At 37.3% G+C, this 14,948-nt stretch overlaps 2 protein-coding genes across 2 annotated transcripts in view; one reads left to right on the top strand and one right to left on the bottom strand.

Annotated features, from left to right (window-relative positions):
- LOC132096058 (uncharacterized) overlaps window positions 1–14,948 on the top strand; it is a 332,561-nt gene that overhangs the window by 246,485 nt on the left and 71,128 nt on the right. The window lies entirely within an intron of this gene.
- The window catches only part of LOC132143647 (uncharacterized), a 28,852-nt gene that overhangs the window by 13,560 nt on the left and 344 nt on the right, over window positions 1–14,948 (bottom strand). The window contains exons 2-3 of the mRNA XM_059554100.1: window positions 13,911–14,228; window positions 13,488–13,805 (exon numbers count right to left, since the gene is read on the bottom strand). Coding sequence (XP_059410083.1) covers window positions 13,488–13,805; window positions 13,911–14,228 — 636 coding nt within the window. The remainder of the gene's footprint in view (window positions 1–13,487; window positions 13,806–13,910; window positions 14,229–14,948) is intronic.

The following is a 14,948-nucleotide window of genomic DNA, read 5'->3' as shown; positions in this document are numbered from 1 at the left end:
TGGTGATTGCTCTGTGATTTCAAGTGGTTGCCAATAGCAAGGATGGTGAATGTGATTTCACCAAGTAGAACTTGTTCCTGGATCAACTTCCTTGTTTGTCCTGGAACAACATTCCAATCAACTAAACAGATTTTAGGGATAAATTTAAAATTAATATCAAGTATTAAGACTATGGGTTAAGACTATGTTTTTATGACAGGAATGTTGTTCCAGGATCACCAAAGGTGATGATCTACTGTAGGTACACGTCTTACTTTGCAAAATCACCTCAACCATCACAGGAGATACCATAACAACAATTTTCTCTCTCTCTCTTTAATGTTTTTTTTTCTCCCTCAGAGCACAATGTCCCTTTGATAAACACTATCACAGCTGTGGCAATGTCACTGTATTAAATAATTTAACTATTTATGAAAATGAATTGTAAACACAAAATGCTATTTTTACAGGGTACAGTGACTCTAGTTGCAGCTCCAAAAACTAAATAAATTCATAAAGTCAAGTTGTATACAAGCAGCACAAAATAAAAAATAAGTGGATTCGATTAAGTCATGTTTTAGCAGTATTGCGACAGGAGCAAAACTCTAATTTATGTTTAAATGCAGACGCAATATATTTTATATATAATTACGTTTGCTTGTACTTCGCCACCTATTCGGTAAAGGAACATCAACGAACAACAACGCAACGTTGGCCCGCTCAGTCACAGTCACACTTGGCCAACAGGTGAGCATGAGCAAACATCTTTTTCTCGACCTTAGGCATTTCATGTGCAATTGTATGTTTGGTTACATATATACAATATTCAAGTAATTTCACTGTCTCTCCTATGTGCGCTGAAGTTTGATTTGATAAAGTTAGCAAACTGGCTAAACTTTACTTTTTGCATATAAAACTGCACAGTTGCGTCAGGGTAACTTATCTGTATGAAAATTACATGCGGCACTTGTTCTGAATGTAATAAATACATGCTTTGGTAACAATATATTGCTAGATTTTCTGTGTGGTTGTAATAGGCTACTCCTGAAGAGAAGTGTTAAGTTTTAAAGAACTGCGCTGATGCGATGGCTTTATTATCCGTGTATTGATCATGGATGGATAATAAAAAAATATACACAGAACAAAAATACAGTACATTACAATCTTAATACATTCACAATTCCTTTTGCATAGTGATGAGTGATTTAACATATACAACCACACTCAAGGTAATCCAATAACCACTTATAACCTCTTATTTTCACACTCGCTACACCTCGTGCTTAACGTTACTTGCTTCGGTCCACGTGCGGCAACTGCGCATTCTAAATCTACATATTAGCACTGGAAATTGACTTGTTAAGAAAAAGTGAATAAAGTTCTCTACAATATACACGCTATTCTGTGTTAAAATTTATAATAATTATTTTACATTTTTTATAGCTCACAGTTTAGTTTGTAATATGAAATGGCTAATGTCTTTACATGCCGTTTCTGTGGCCTTTCGCTAAAATCGGTAAAAGGTTATGTAGATCATCAAGTACTACATAGACATGAGGCTAATGGCCAATATCCATGTTGTGTGACTGACTGCAAACGAGTTTTTGTTAAGTACAGTGCTCTAAAAACACATTTTCATCGACACCACAAAAACCCAACTGTGACAACTGGAAATTATACAAGTAACGTTAGTCAAGGACCATATACATGTGAAAACACAAGTTGTCAGAAGCAGTGCACAGATCTCAAAAATTTGCTTGCACATCTCAGGTCACATCTTTCCAAAAGTGAGTTGGTAAAGTGTCCATTTGCTAGCTGTGGCAAACTATTTAAGCTACGGTCATCATTTACTTCACATATATCCAGGATCCATAAAAATGCGATTGCAGGGCAATTATCTGCTACATGCTCTGCAGATTTGGTGCATACTGAGCCAGCTTTTGATGCAATTGAAAGTGATACAGGTGAAAATGCATGTGAGGATATGCCAAGTGATACTGATATGAGAGCCATCTACACAAAAAATATATGTATGTTTTACATGAAACTGCAGGCAAAGCACCTCATTCCTTCATCCACCATACAGATGATTGTTGAAGAGATAAATGGCTTACATGATATTTGCAGTCAGCACACAACAAAACAATTTAAAGAAAAACTTAAAGGGATTACAAATATTTCTGATTCTGATGTAGAAGCAGCTTTGAATGGTGTGACAGATTTGCATTCTTCATGCAGCTTTCCTCTCTCCACAGAATATTCCAGGAAGCAGTTTTTTCAAAAGAACTTCTCCTATGTGCACCCACAACCTATTTACCTAGGGACAGATGATAAAAGAAGAGACAGGTATGCACAGTACATCCCTCTCAAAGAAACTTTGAATGCAATATTAAAAGATCCTGTGGTTTGGCAGGAATGCGTGAAGACTCAAAATGTCCCTCCTACAGGGGTATTAACTGATGTGTGTGATGGATCAGTGTTTCATACCAATGCTTTGTGTATGCAGTCAGGTATAAGTTTAAAGCTTATTTTGTACCAGGATGCTTTTGAGGTAGTCAACCCTCTCGGCTCGGCAAAGAAAAAGCACAAGATAGTGGGAGTGTACTTTACACTTGCCAACTTTGAGCCGTTCTATCGGTCAAGTGTTGATCACCTGCAGCTGTTGCTTTTGTGCACGGAGCAAGATTTTAAATACTTTGGGCATGATAAATTGTTTTCAAGAATGCTGTCAGACATTAAAGAGCTAGAAGACAATGGTCTAGTCACGTCTTCAGGTCATATTGTACGGGCAACGGTCTTGTGCATTGCTGGTGACAATTTAGGATCCCACTGTATTGGTGGTTATACTGAAAATTTCAGTACTTCCTCTCACTGTTGTAGGTTCTGTTTGGTACACAGAGAGGAAATTGGTAATGTGACAGTCAGATTTCCAGTGAGGACAGTTGAAAATTACAAAGAGGCAGTGCAGCTACTACAAGACAGTGAAGAAACAGTTGTAAATGGAGTGAAGTTTGACTCACTTTTCAATACTCTTCAGTATTTTCATGTTTGTCAGCCTGGCCTTCCACCCTGCATAGGCCATGACTTATTTGAAGGAGTAGTTGCCTATGACCTTTCTATTTGCCTGCAGTACTTTGTGAAAGTGAAGAAATGGATGACTTACCAGCAACTCAACCGGCAAATCAAACAATTCAAGTACATGGGTTCTGATGCTAGTTCAGTTCCTTCAGAAGTCAGTGAACGTGGAATTAAGATTGGTGGGCAGGCAGCTGAGAATTGGTGTTTGCTGCGACTCCTCCCCATCATTATTGGGGACAGAATCAAAGACACCCAGGACCAGGTATGGCAGTTAGTGATAATGCTAAAGGAAGTAGTGGAGTTAGTCTGTTCCCCCAAGATATCTGCTGCCCAAGTTAGTTTCCTTCAGGTCCACATTCAAGAATATCTTGAAACAAGGAAGCATCTATTTCCCTCTGAAAAACTGAAACCAAAGCATCACTATCTCCTACACTATCCATGGTTGATCATGAGGTTTGGCCCACTCATTCGCTTGTGGACAATGAGGTTTGAGAGCAAACACTCATACTTTAAACAACGTGTGAGGAGGACACAAAACTTCAAAAATGTTTGCAAGAGTCTGGCAAACAATCATCAGCTCCTTCAATCCTACATGAACTCCAGCTCCTTCTTTCCTCCAGCTTTGCAGGTGAAAGACTCCTCCCCTTACCATGCTGAGCTGTACAGCAGTAAAGTACGCAATACTGTTGAGGCAAGCTTGGTCACACCTGACTTGGTGTCCACAGAAGTGACCTTTAAGGGAACTCTCTATAGAAAGGGTTTCTTTCTATGCCTTAATAATGATGAGTCTGTGGAATTTGGACAAATTGAGCTTGTTCTTATGAAAGAAAACAAAGATGTCTATTTTCTTGTGACACCACACTCATCATCTTACATGCCGGAGTTTGGGCTCTATAAAGTTGGAGAAGCTGCAAGGGATATGCTTTGCATTCATGCTGATCATTGTCTAGATTTTTACCCACTTGCTGCATACAGTCTGTTTGCGATGAAAGTAATATCCCTGAAGCATAGTGTTTTAGATCTGTAGCTATGTTTCCATTTCACTGAGCATTTATTTCCCCTGTTTAGCCATGGATGACATTGCCACACTTATTAAAGAAGCACTTCCAATGTATAGCACACCGGCTACAATGCAACCCATTTTGGATGCCCTCCGAGACCTGGGTGTGGAAATGGTTGATGACATGAACCTTGTACAGACAGATGACCTTGCTGGAGTGCTCAAACCCATTCAAGCAAGGAGGCTTCTTGCACACATAAAAAGTAAGGCCTATAGTTTGAACATATGAATGTATTTTTGATTTTGTTTGTATATATTGACAAAGGGCCTGTATTTTGAATATAAGCGATCAATGATCAATCAATGTACTAAATCCTCAATTTCTACAAAGTTGTGTATTTACGCTGTAAAAATGAATCCATGTCCAAGCGTGACTTTGATCTTTTTAAGTGAATGTGTCTCTGTGCTTTTTAGGTGTCCTCTCTGCTCAGAGCGATATAGCTCCAAGCCACTCAAACATGGAAGGTGATTTCCCTAAACGTTCCACAGTCTCACCCCAAAATCTTGTAACACCACCACGGATCAGTCCAACAAGCCCATGCACACCCTTTACTTCTCAAAGCTCACTTGCAAGCTTCATCTCCTCTCCATCTGATACTGACAGCACTACTTCCTCTACACAACTGGGCAGTGACTGGCACTACAATTTTGAAGTCCCTTGGAACATGCTGCCAGCTGTTTTAAGGAAAAAATTTGAAAATCAGGAGCGACCAACAGCCAGGGAAAGGAGGGAAATGATTCGCATTATTGCCGCTGAAATGCTTGCCCTTTGCAAAAAACCATCAAAGAAGCACCTAAATGAAGTTGCACGGAAGATGGTCCTAGCATATCCAAAGTCTTTAAAAGACATGATCGAAGATGAAGTCGTTGGAAGTGGGCATGATTCTTTAACGAAACAACTTCAGAGCAGAGTTGATAACTACAGAAGAAATGAGATGCTGGGTAAGCACAACAGCACTCTAGATGACAGCAGCCCTGTTCCAGAAAAAAAGATGCAACGCAAAGACTCTTATGGCTGTATTCTTTGGGAGTCTCGGCCTGTGAATGTGGAAGCACAGATGATGAAGAAAAAAGAGATGCAAGAAATGTTCATGGTAAATGACAGGAATACAAGAAAAATAGAACAGTTAATGTCAGATACCTTCGTGTCGCAGAGAAATGACATACAGTCTGGTAAGGACACACAGGTCATTAAAGAAGAATGGCCCTATCTATTTTCACTTGTTGGCCTGAAGGAACACTTCAAACTTTTAACTGGTGTCCACATCAATGAGGCATTTGAGGAGGCCATGGCAACTAAATTTGCTAGAGTTCTTGACTACTTCCAATCTCTTCCACTTGAGAAGTCAAACATAGCTTCAAAACAGAGAGAAGAAATCCAAGCTGGTGGTGGACCCTCTGGAGCAGTGTTGATGCTACTTTTACACTTTAAAGATGATCATGCAAGAATGTTCCACATGGTCGACAAAACTTGCATTGCAGATGAGGTTCAGACAGAACACCTGCCACCCACACCATGCATTATTGTATGTGGTAAGTGAGAGGCAACAGAATTTGTGTGTGCTAAAATCAAGTAGTGACTTTTAAATTGATGGATTTTCCTGTATGACTCTGATAATATTATTATTTTAATTTTTTTCACAGGAGAGAGTCCAATGTCTGCAGCAGCTTTCATGGTGGCAGCGGACCAGGTGGTGATAATGGAAAACATGACAATCTTCACAGATGCACTGGTCTGCATGTTTGTGTGTTACTACATCTTTAACATGCACTATCCAACAGCACTTGGGGGCACACTCGAGTTTCTTCAAAGGTAAATGTAATTTAATTATCTTCTGATTGGGATTTTTTTTTTTTTTATTCTTGAGAGTAGTATCTTGTATTTGTCTCTGTATTTTTGATTTCAAGCATAGGCGTCGGAAGCAAAGAAAATGTGGGTGGGTCCTCCCCCAGAAAAATGTGACTCGACTAGATGCCATTTCCTGTATTCTGGTGCATTTTAATTAAATAATTATGGGACAATCCACAATCCGTTATTATCCTGCTTATATATTCTAATTTGCCAGCATTGACAACTTAAATCTGTTATTGTTGTTTGCAGCTCAATAGTTGATTGAAGGGTACAACTGACGGTTATTTTCGTCAGGGCTCGCTAAATCATTCTGCCCGCTTTGAATCCGACACAGGGATAAAGTATTGCGAGATTACATTTATTTGAATGAACGAATTATAGCATTTATTTGAATTAATGAGAAAGAGAGAGAGAGATTCGTACCAGCATCTGTTCAGCTTCTCACTCTATTAACAACGAAGCTGTGAGTTGAATTACTTCAAAATAGCGATGTAACCCCCTCGTTGCTAAGAAATATAATGCAGCGATTCAGTAGCAAAGCTATTTTATTACTTAAAGTTGTAGGGCAGCGTTGATAAGCTTCTGTGTGCGTGCAGCGCGATCTCCGCTCTTAGTGACATTTGTGTTAAAGGAAGTCAAGGCTGTAACTAAAACGCGGAATGGAAATTAATTTATTAGGGCATTCCTCAAGTGGAATGGATTAGACTGAAGGCACTCTTACAAGTGAACAGACATGCACTGTATTAGAGATGGTAAAAGTGAGTGGGTCCAATATCATTGGTCTTAAAAAGTGGGTGGTCCTTGTCCCACCCATATACAATGGTTCTGGCATCCATGAGTTAAACTGATTGTTGAAGGGATAGAACTTAAATCTCATATCAGCCAATATACCATAGACCACCAGTAGTTCTAAAGAGAGGAGAAAAGAGGAGAGGAAAAGAGAACAGGAAGAGAATTTAAATTTAAAAACCAACAAACTTAAGAACATATACAAATTAAAAAAAAATAAAGAAAAACAAAATAACAAAAACTACTAGGGTACAAGAACCTGTTGTCTTTAACACAACAGTAACTATCTTATCAAGTCAGTAAACCCTCCCACCCAATCCACACACACACACACACACACACACACACACAAACTTTCACAAATGAGGAGAGGAGACGAGAGATGCTTGATGTAGTTAACTTTGTAGTTATTTTTTTACAACAGGCCAGATACTTTTAAATAAGTAATATCACCTCTACTAGGTGTTTAGAGCATTTTGGATATCTCAGTCTCTCATAGACCATATTTTATTTTCTCATTCTGCACAGTTTCAGTCTCTTGTGCATATGCTGAGTCTGTCTCGACATTTCTCGCAAATAAACATTCCTTTCTATTCCTCAAATACCTTTTTAAGTTAGAAATATTTAAAGTTACATAAGTACAGACACAGTGTTGCCCCTAAATTCTCAGTAAAGTCAAAATTGTTGACATCAAGGAGATAGAAACAGCATAGAAGAACTACAAACAAGGGCTATAGTAGAGAAGTGACTCTTATGGTGCCCTCTTTGAGACAACAATTCTAACATTCATCCATACACTTCATGTGGGTACATTGATATTGATTAGATTGGTGTGTTATTGTGAGTTGATGTTTTGTTGATATGTAACAGGTGTTTGTTTTTTATTCCACTCATTTACCAACAGGTGCATATTTAAGATCAATCCTGACAAGGGTTCCAAAGTTGAACGTCTGGAAAAGAAGAAGAGCAATGCAGTGAACCCAAAAGTCCTGACGCTTATTACTCGCATTTCGGAGTTTGAGTGGAGTTCTTAATGAGTAAGTTGCTTATTGTCACTTTGCATGAATTAATGCTCTTAAGCCCAAAGTACATACTTTGTTGAAAAGCAAACACTTAGTGTACAATGTACAGCATGAGTGACGCAAATCATCATCAACAGGTTACGCAGCCAAAATAACGAGTAAAATGAACATACGTCTAGAATGACGAAAACAAACATATAAAAACAAAACAACGCAGTACAAAGTAATCGTTGGTTATTTACGTCATCGTCACTGAAAAATTACATTGTTGTGGAGAATGCTGCTTACTGGCTGAACTGAAAGCCTCTTAGGCCGCATTTACACTGCATGGTTAAAGTGACCCAATTCCGTTTTTTTTCCTCCCATGTGGCACAGTTCGGGTATGACCGGCGAACGTGTAAGCAGGAAAAAAGCACATGATCGGTTTCAGGCCTCACTCATATGTGGAAATAAATCTGATATGAATTGGATACGCGCATTTGCACCTGCCATGTATGCGGACAGATCAGATATTCCCGTCAATGCGAGTCGTACGTCATTGAAAAAGTGACTTTTTTGAAACCGATCGAGGTACAGATACATCTATAACAACTAGCAGAGTATTAATTTCGTTCATTTGTGTAAAATAAAAGGTGATCTGGCGCTGAAATGTGTTGCTTTTGAAATCATGCTGAGTGCTCGTTGTTGCTTTTGTCAGTGACGGCGGCTCGTGCACAGACACGCGCTTCAGTCCCGTTGTGGAGACTCTCTATTCGTTCCAGTGAAACCACAAAATAAAATGCACATAAAAATGTCCCTGCCCTTGATATACAATCACTGATGAACGCATTTGGTTTTAATGAGTAAAAAAACTATACGAGGGTGGAATCAAACCCAGAACCTCTGATGTGTTTAACAAAAGTTCTACCACCTATTATTCCTCTCGCACGCATTCAGCAGCTCTGTGTACAGAATCACTGTCATGAAGAATTTGTACTAAATAATTATTCTGATGCAAGGATGAAACTTGCATTTAAAATAGTTTATATGAATGTCATGTTAATACATTAAACTCTCATTGAAATTGATTTTGTGATATAATGCTATTTTCTGTTCGTTTCGCCAAGTGTAGTGTAAATGAAGATATCGGATATGAGTTACTTTTAAAAGATGATGTAAGAGGGTCGTCAAAAAAATCGGAATTGGCCATCAAGACCTGCAGTGTAAATGCGGCCTTATATACTATGCATGTAAACATGAACACTTTGTCTTAAAGGGTTAGTTCACCCAAAAACTAAGCTTCTGTCATTAATTACTCTCCCTATCTTCAGAACACAAATAAAGATATTTTTAACTCTTTCCCCACCAGCGTTTTGAAAAAAAAAAAGTTGCCAGCCACCGCCAGGGTTTTTGACGATTTTCACTAAACTTTGATGGCCTGCAGACTATTTTGTTCTATGAATATATGAACATTCTATAAATCAAAATAAAGATCCGAGCATCTGCTTTAAAAAAAAATAAAAAAAACGTTTTATTTTATCTTCACTTGTTCTTATTTTATCACCACTCTCCTAACTAATTCCCGTTTGTGCTGATCGCGTCTACGTTTGCAGACGCTTGTTTCTATGATCCGGAAGTCTCATACTCTTTCAGAACATGCGCAAGGGCTTTCCTTACCGTATGCCACCTGAAACCTGGAAAATTCTGTGTTTGGCAGTGAAAGAGTTAATGAAATCCGTGAGCTTTCTGTCCCTCCATTGACAGCCTAAGTAACTGAAACTTTCAAGACTCAGAAATGTAGTAAATACATCATTAAAGTAGATCATGTGACTCCAGTGCTTCAATCTTCATTTTTTTAAGCAAAAAATGAAAACAGCAAAAATAACGACTTTATTCAACCATTTCTTCACTTCCGACTTTATGGCAAGCGCTTTTAACATGTAATCATTCACAGGATATGAATTATTGATTTATTGATTATTGATTTTAGAAATGATTGATTTCTGCATGTAAGGGGGAGTAAATTAAGCTAAGCTATTGTGCATGTGTCAAACCTGTCTGCACACACAGTCAAATGGAGTATACTTTGGTACAGGGTTCGACTGGACGCATACGCTGAGCCTTCACGTCAAACTTTACTATACTTTGGGCTTCAGACATTACTTATTTCAGTAAGATTGAACCTAGTCTTGTAAGGCAGATGTTTTAGCTTGTACATATTGCTAATCTTTCTAATAAACCGTCTGTACTTCTCATCTCCTGACTCCTGTACTGGATGCCATTTTTTTCTCACAAGTTGTTATGTTTTCTAGAGACCCAAGGAGGATTATGTGCATGGGAGCGGCAGTTGGCCTGTCTGAGAAAACCTCTGGAATCTCAAGTCTCACAGACATATAAAAAGTCCACTGGCACTGTTCTTCATTATCTTCTAGTCATCTATCACATATTTTCCTTCTGACCTCTTCCTCACACACAGTTTGTAATGTTAAAGGAGAATTTTAACATTTACCTCTGTTGTTTGTAAATTTGTAGTGCTGTCAGTACAGAGAACAATGAAAACAATCAGTGTTGCCTACACCGTGTTATCCTCTTTTTAAAATTTGCACCCACTTGACTAAAATGGGGCAAGTTTTAAAGCTGCTTTTAGCCTCTTAACATCCTCGTTGTGTCATTACAAGTGCCCAGTCATGTGAAGTGATTCCTTCAGAGTGAACACGGTGAATCTGACTGCAGTAGATGTGAAAGATATGCATAAAAGTGATTCAGCCAGCGCACATACCTCTGTTTACTTCCTGTTTTCCGGTGAAGTCCACAGTAATCGATTGTCGAACTCATAAAATCCAATATTCCAAAACGTATTTTTATTTTTTTCTACAAAAGAATAATCACGGCAAAAAATTTTTTTTTTTCAATTCAATTCAATTCAATTCAAGTTTATTTGTATAGCGCTTTTTACAATACAAATCGTTACAAAGCAACTTTACAGAAAATTATGTTTCTACAATATTTAGTAGTAGCTAGTAGTTTGTGCACGTTTGACAGGATTTTAGAAAAATAAAAATAATAATAATAATAATAATAATACAAGACGTAGTCAGCTAGATGATGAACTATCAATATTATTAATTAATAGTAATTTATAGGATGCAGTCACACATGTAGCAATAATTGTTAGTTCTGTTTGTTGATTCAGGGTTAGCATCATCTGGGGTCCTCTGAGGGTCAGCATTATCCCTTCTCAGGTGTTCTGGATCCAGACTGGAGCTTGTGTAAATCCTAGTTACCACGGGATGTAAATCCCGTGGCAAAACATAGAAACAAAATAGAGACATCATTAGCATAGCTGCTGATCCAACAAAGTAAAATTAGTTTAACCCAAGCTAAAGAATAAAAATGCAGATGCAACTACACTCACAATTTAAGAGATACATTATTCGAATGCTTGGCGAAAGAGATGCGTTTTTAATCTAGATTTAAACAGAGAGAGTGTGTCTGAACCCCGAACATTATCAGGAAGGCTATTCCAGAGTTTGGGAGCCAAATGTGAAAAAGCTCTACCTCCTTTAGTGGACTTTGCTATCCTAGGAACTACCAAAAGTCCAGCGTTTTGTGACCTTAGGGTGCGTGATGGGTTGTAGCGTGGTAGAAGGCTAGTTAGGTACGCAGGAGCTAAACCATTTAGGGCCTTATAGGTAAGTAATGATAATTTGTAACTGATACGGAACTTAATAGGTAGCCAGTGCAGAGACTGTAAAATAGGGGTAATATGATCATATTTTCTTGACCTGGTAAGGACTCTAGCTGCTGCATTTTGGACGACCTGTAGCTTGTTTATTGACGAAGCAGGACAACCACCTAGAAGTCCATTACAATAGTCCAGTCTAGAGGTCATGAAAGCATGAACTATCTTTTCTGCATCAGAAACAGATAACATGTTTCGTAGCTTGGCAATGTTTCTAAGATGGAAGAATGCGGTTTTTGTAACATTGGAAATATGATTTTCAAAAGACAAATTGCTGTCCAATATAACACCCAGATTTCTGACTGTAGAGGAAGTAACAGTACATCCGTCTAGTTGCAGATTGTAATCTACAAGATTCTGTGTGGTGTTTTTTGGTCCAATAATTAATATCTCTGTCTTATCCGAATTTAATTGGAGAAAATTATTTGTCATCCAATCTTTTACATTTTTAAAACACTCTGTTAGCTTAGATAATTGGGAAGTTTCATCTGGTCTCGTTGAAATATATAGCTGAGTATCATCGGCATAACAGTGGAAGCTAATTCCGTATTTTCTAATAATATTACCAAGGGGCAACATGTATATTGAAAATAGAAGGGGACCTAGGACGGATCCTTGTGGCACTCCATATTTTACTGATGATAAATGAGATGACACCCCATTTAAGTAAACAAAATGGTAGCGATCGGACAGGTAGGATCTAAACCATCTTAGAGCCTGCCCTTGAATACCTGTATAGTTTTGTAGAAAATTTTTATTTTTTTGGGAAAAAATAAAAATACGTTTTGGAATATTGGATCATATGAGTCTGACATCGACTACTGTGGGCTTCACCGGAAAACAGGAAGTAAACAGAGGTATGTGCGCTGGCTGAATCACTTTTATGCATATCTTTCACATCTACTGCAGTCAGATTTACCGTGTTCACTCTGAAGGAATCACTTCACATGACTGGGCACTTGTAATGACACATCGAGGATGTTAAAAGGCTAAAAGCAGCTTTAAAACTTGCCCCATTTAAGTCAACAGGGTGCAAATTTTAAAAAGAGGATAACACGGTGTACTGTAGGCAACACCGATTTTTTTCGTTGTTCTTAGTACTGACAGCACTACAAATTTACAAACAACAGAGGTAAATGTTAAAATTGACCGGAGTTCTCCTTTAACATTCCAAGGTTTTAGAATTCTACATTACATGTTAGCACAGTAAACAAGAGATGATCTGTTCAAAAATGTTACCATCACATTTGATGCTGGCATAATACAATGTTTTTGTAATAATGAATAAAATATGTTATAAATATGGAGTTTCTGATTCTAATTTCTGAAAAATTGTAATGCAGGTTTGTTGATATTGTAGGCATTAAAAATCACTGAAGGAACCATGGACCACAAAAAGTTAAGCTTGAATTTTGATCCAGGAGACATGGGCATTTCTTTCCTGCCAGGGCATGGTAAAACCCTAAATAGACCACATTTTAATTTTTAATGATAATTATAAATATAGCTGCAAGCAGTGTAAAGCATTTTAATTCCGCTATAATGTGCTTAATCAAAATGAAGTAATTTTACATTAATTTCTGTCTTAAACAGGAAAATAATCTATAAAACATTAACAGTTATTTTATGTAAAACTACATTTTTAATCTGTAAAAATAGTATGAATTACCTTTAAAAAACATAATTTTGATGTAATTGTTAATTACAAGGAATTACTGTAATTTTAATTGTAAAACTTTAAATTACAGCAAATATCTGTAAAACAACAGCATTTTACTCTTTAATGAAAAAAAAGGGGAAATTCTGTAAAAAAATACAGAACATTACCTGTAAAATAACGTTTTTTTTTACAGTGTAGTTCAGATTCATCATAGAACATGACGATCATATTTCAGTCACTTAACACAAGATGACTCTAACATTATCTATCATTATATTAGCACATCTAAGGCTCTTCTTCATCTGATCATGAGATTGTTTTCTCACCTGAGATCTTGACAGTGTATGTGACTGAGGTCTTGAGTTGATTTCTCTGAGTAACTTCACATCTCCGCTCTCTGATTTCATCTTCATTCAGGATTGTTGTAGTCAGAGAGATGATACAGTGATCTGATGAGAATGATATCTGATATCTGGAGTCTGATCTCGTCAGTTTAACACCAGCCTGATTCACCCAGAACAGATCAATTCCCTCAGAACGGATCAAATCACCACAAGAGACTCGAGGATATGATGAATACAACTGACAGAAGAGAGTCAGAGAGAGACCTGCACTGATCTCAGTCTGTGAGGATGAAGAAAAGACTGAAACACAGAATAACACACACATCACGCACTTTACAAGCATCCTGAGAGATTAAATGAAGAATTTGCCCTTTTTAAAATGAAATCACATAATCATAAAATTACCATGAAGAACATGCAGATAAACACGAGCATCAGTTCCTTGTCGTTGTCCATTCACTGTCCATTGTTGGCAGATGTAAGATCCACAATCTTCTTCTGTGACGCTCTTGATGTTCAGAGAGCAGTCAGACCCCAGACTCAGTCTCTCATGTCTCTCTATGTTTGTCTTCTTTCTCCCTGAATTAATCAGTTCAACTGCTGATGAATCTCTGTTATAGATCCATGTAGTTGATTTACAGTCATGAAGAGCATTATTACAGGACAGACGGACATCTTCACCAGAACTGATGAACACATGAGCATCATCCACTCCACTGAGTCCTGAAACACAAGAACACATGAGTGATTATTATACTACTGTATATATTAATAAACGAAAACAAGGGTTAGTTAAATTAAGAGTTAGTTCACCCAAAAAAGAAAACTAGCCCGTGTTTAACTCACCCTCAAAACATCCTATGTGTGTTTGACTTTCTTCTTTTCTAATTTTCAGCATTGGGTGAATTAACCCTTTAATGCACACACACTCTCCAGATTTAACATAAACTCTCCAATTTAATTTATTCCTGTGTATTTTCAGCATCATTTCTCCAGTCTTCAGTGTCACATGATCCTTCAGAAATCATTATATTATTATTATTTGCTGCTGGATTATTATTGGTGCTCAATTATTAATAATGGTTCCTATTATTATCAGTGGTAAAAACTTTTTTCCTGATTATTTGATGAATATAATGCTCAAAAGAACAGCATTTACTTGAAATGTAATCTTTTGTAACATTATAAATGTTTTTACTTTCAACTGAATGCCTATTTACTTAATAAAAGCATTCATTTATATTAAACACACACACCGAACATTTGAATGGTCGTATAGTTCAAGTTTTATTTCTCATATGTAGAAGGTTTAGGCAATCCACAGCAATACAAGAATAACAACAGAAATAAATGATAAAGGAGCAAGCAAGACAGAAGTTTAAACACACTCTGTTAAATTAATTACATTTACATTACATTTAACCAGAATAAACTGTTTTTCTT

Source organism: Carassius carassius, chromosome 1 (genome assembly GCF_963082965.1).
Source record: "Carassius carassius chromosome 1, fCarCar2.1, whole genome shotgun sequence".
Taxonomy (NCBI): Eukaryota; Metazoa; Chordata; class Actinopteri; order Cypriniformes; family Cyprinidae; genus Carassius; species Carassius carassius.
The sequence above is the reverse complement of the archived record's forward strand: the minus strand, read 5'-3'. Positions and strand labels throughout refer to the sequence as shown.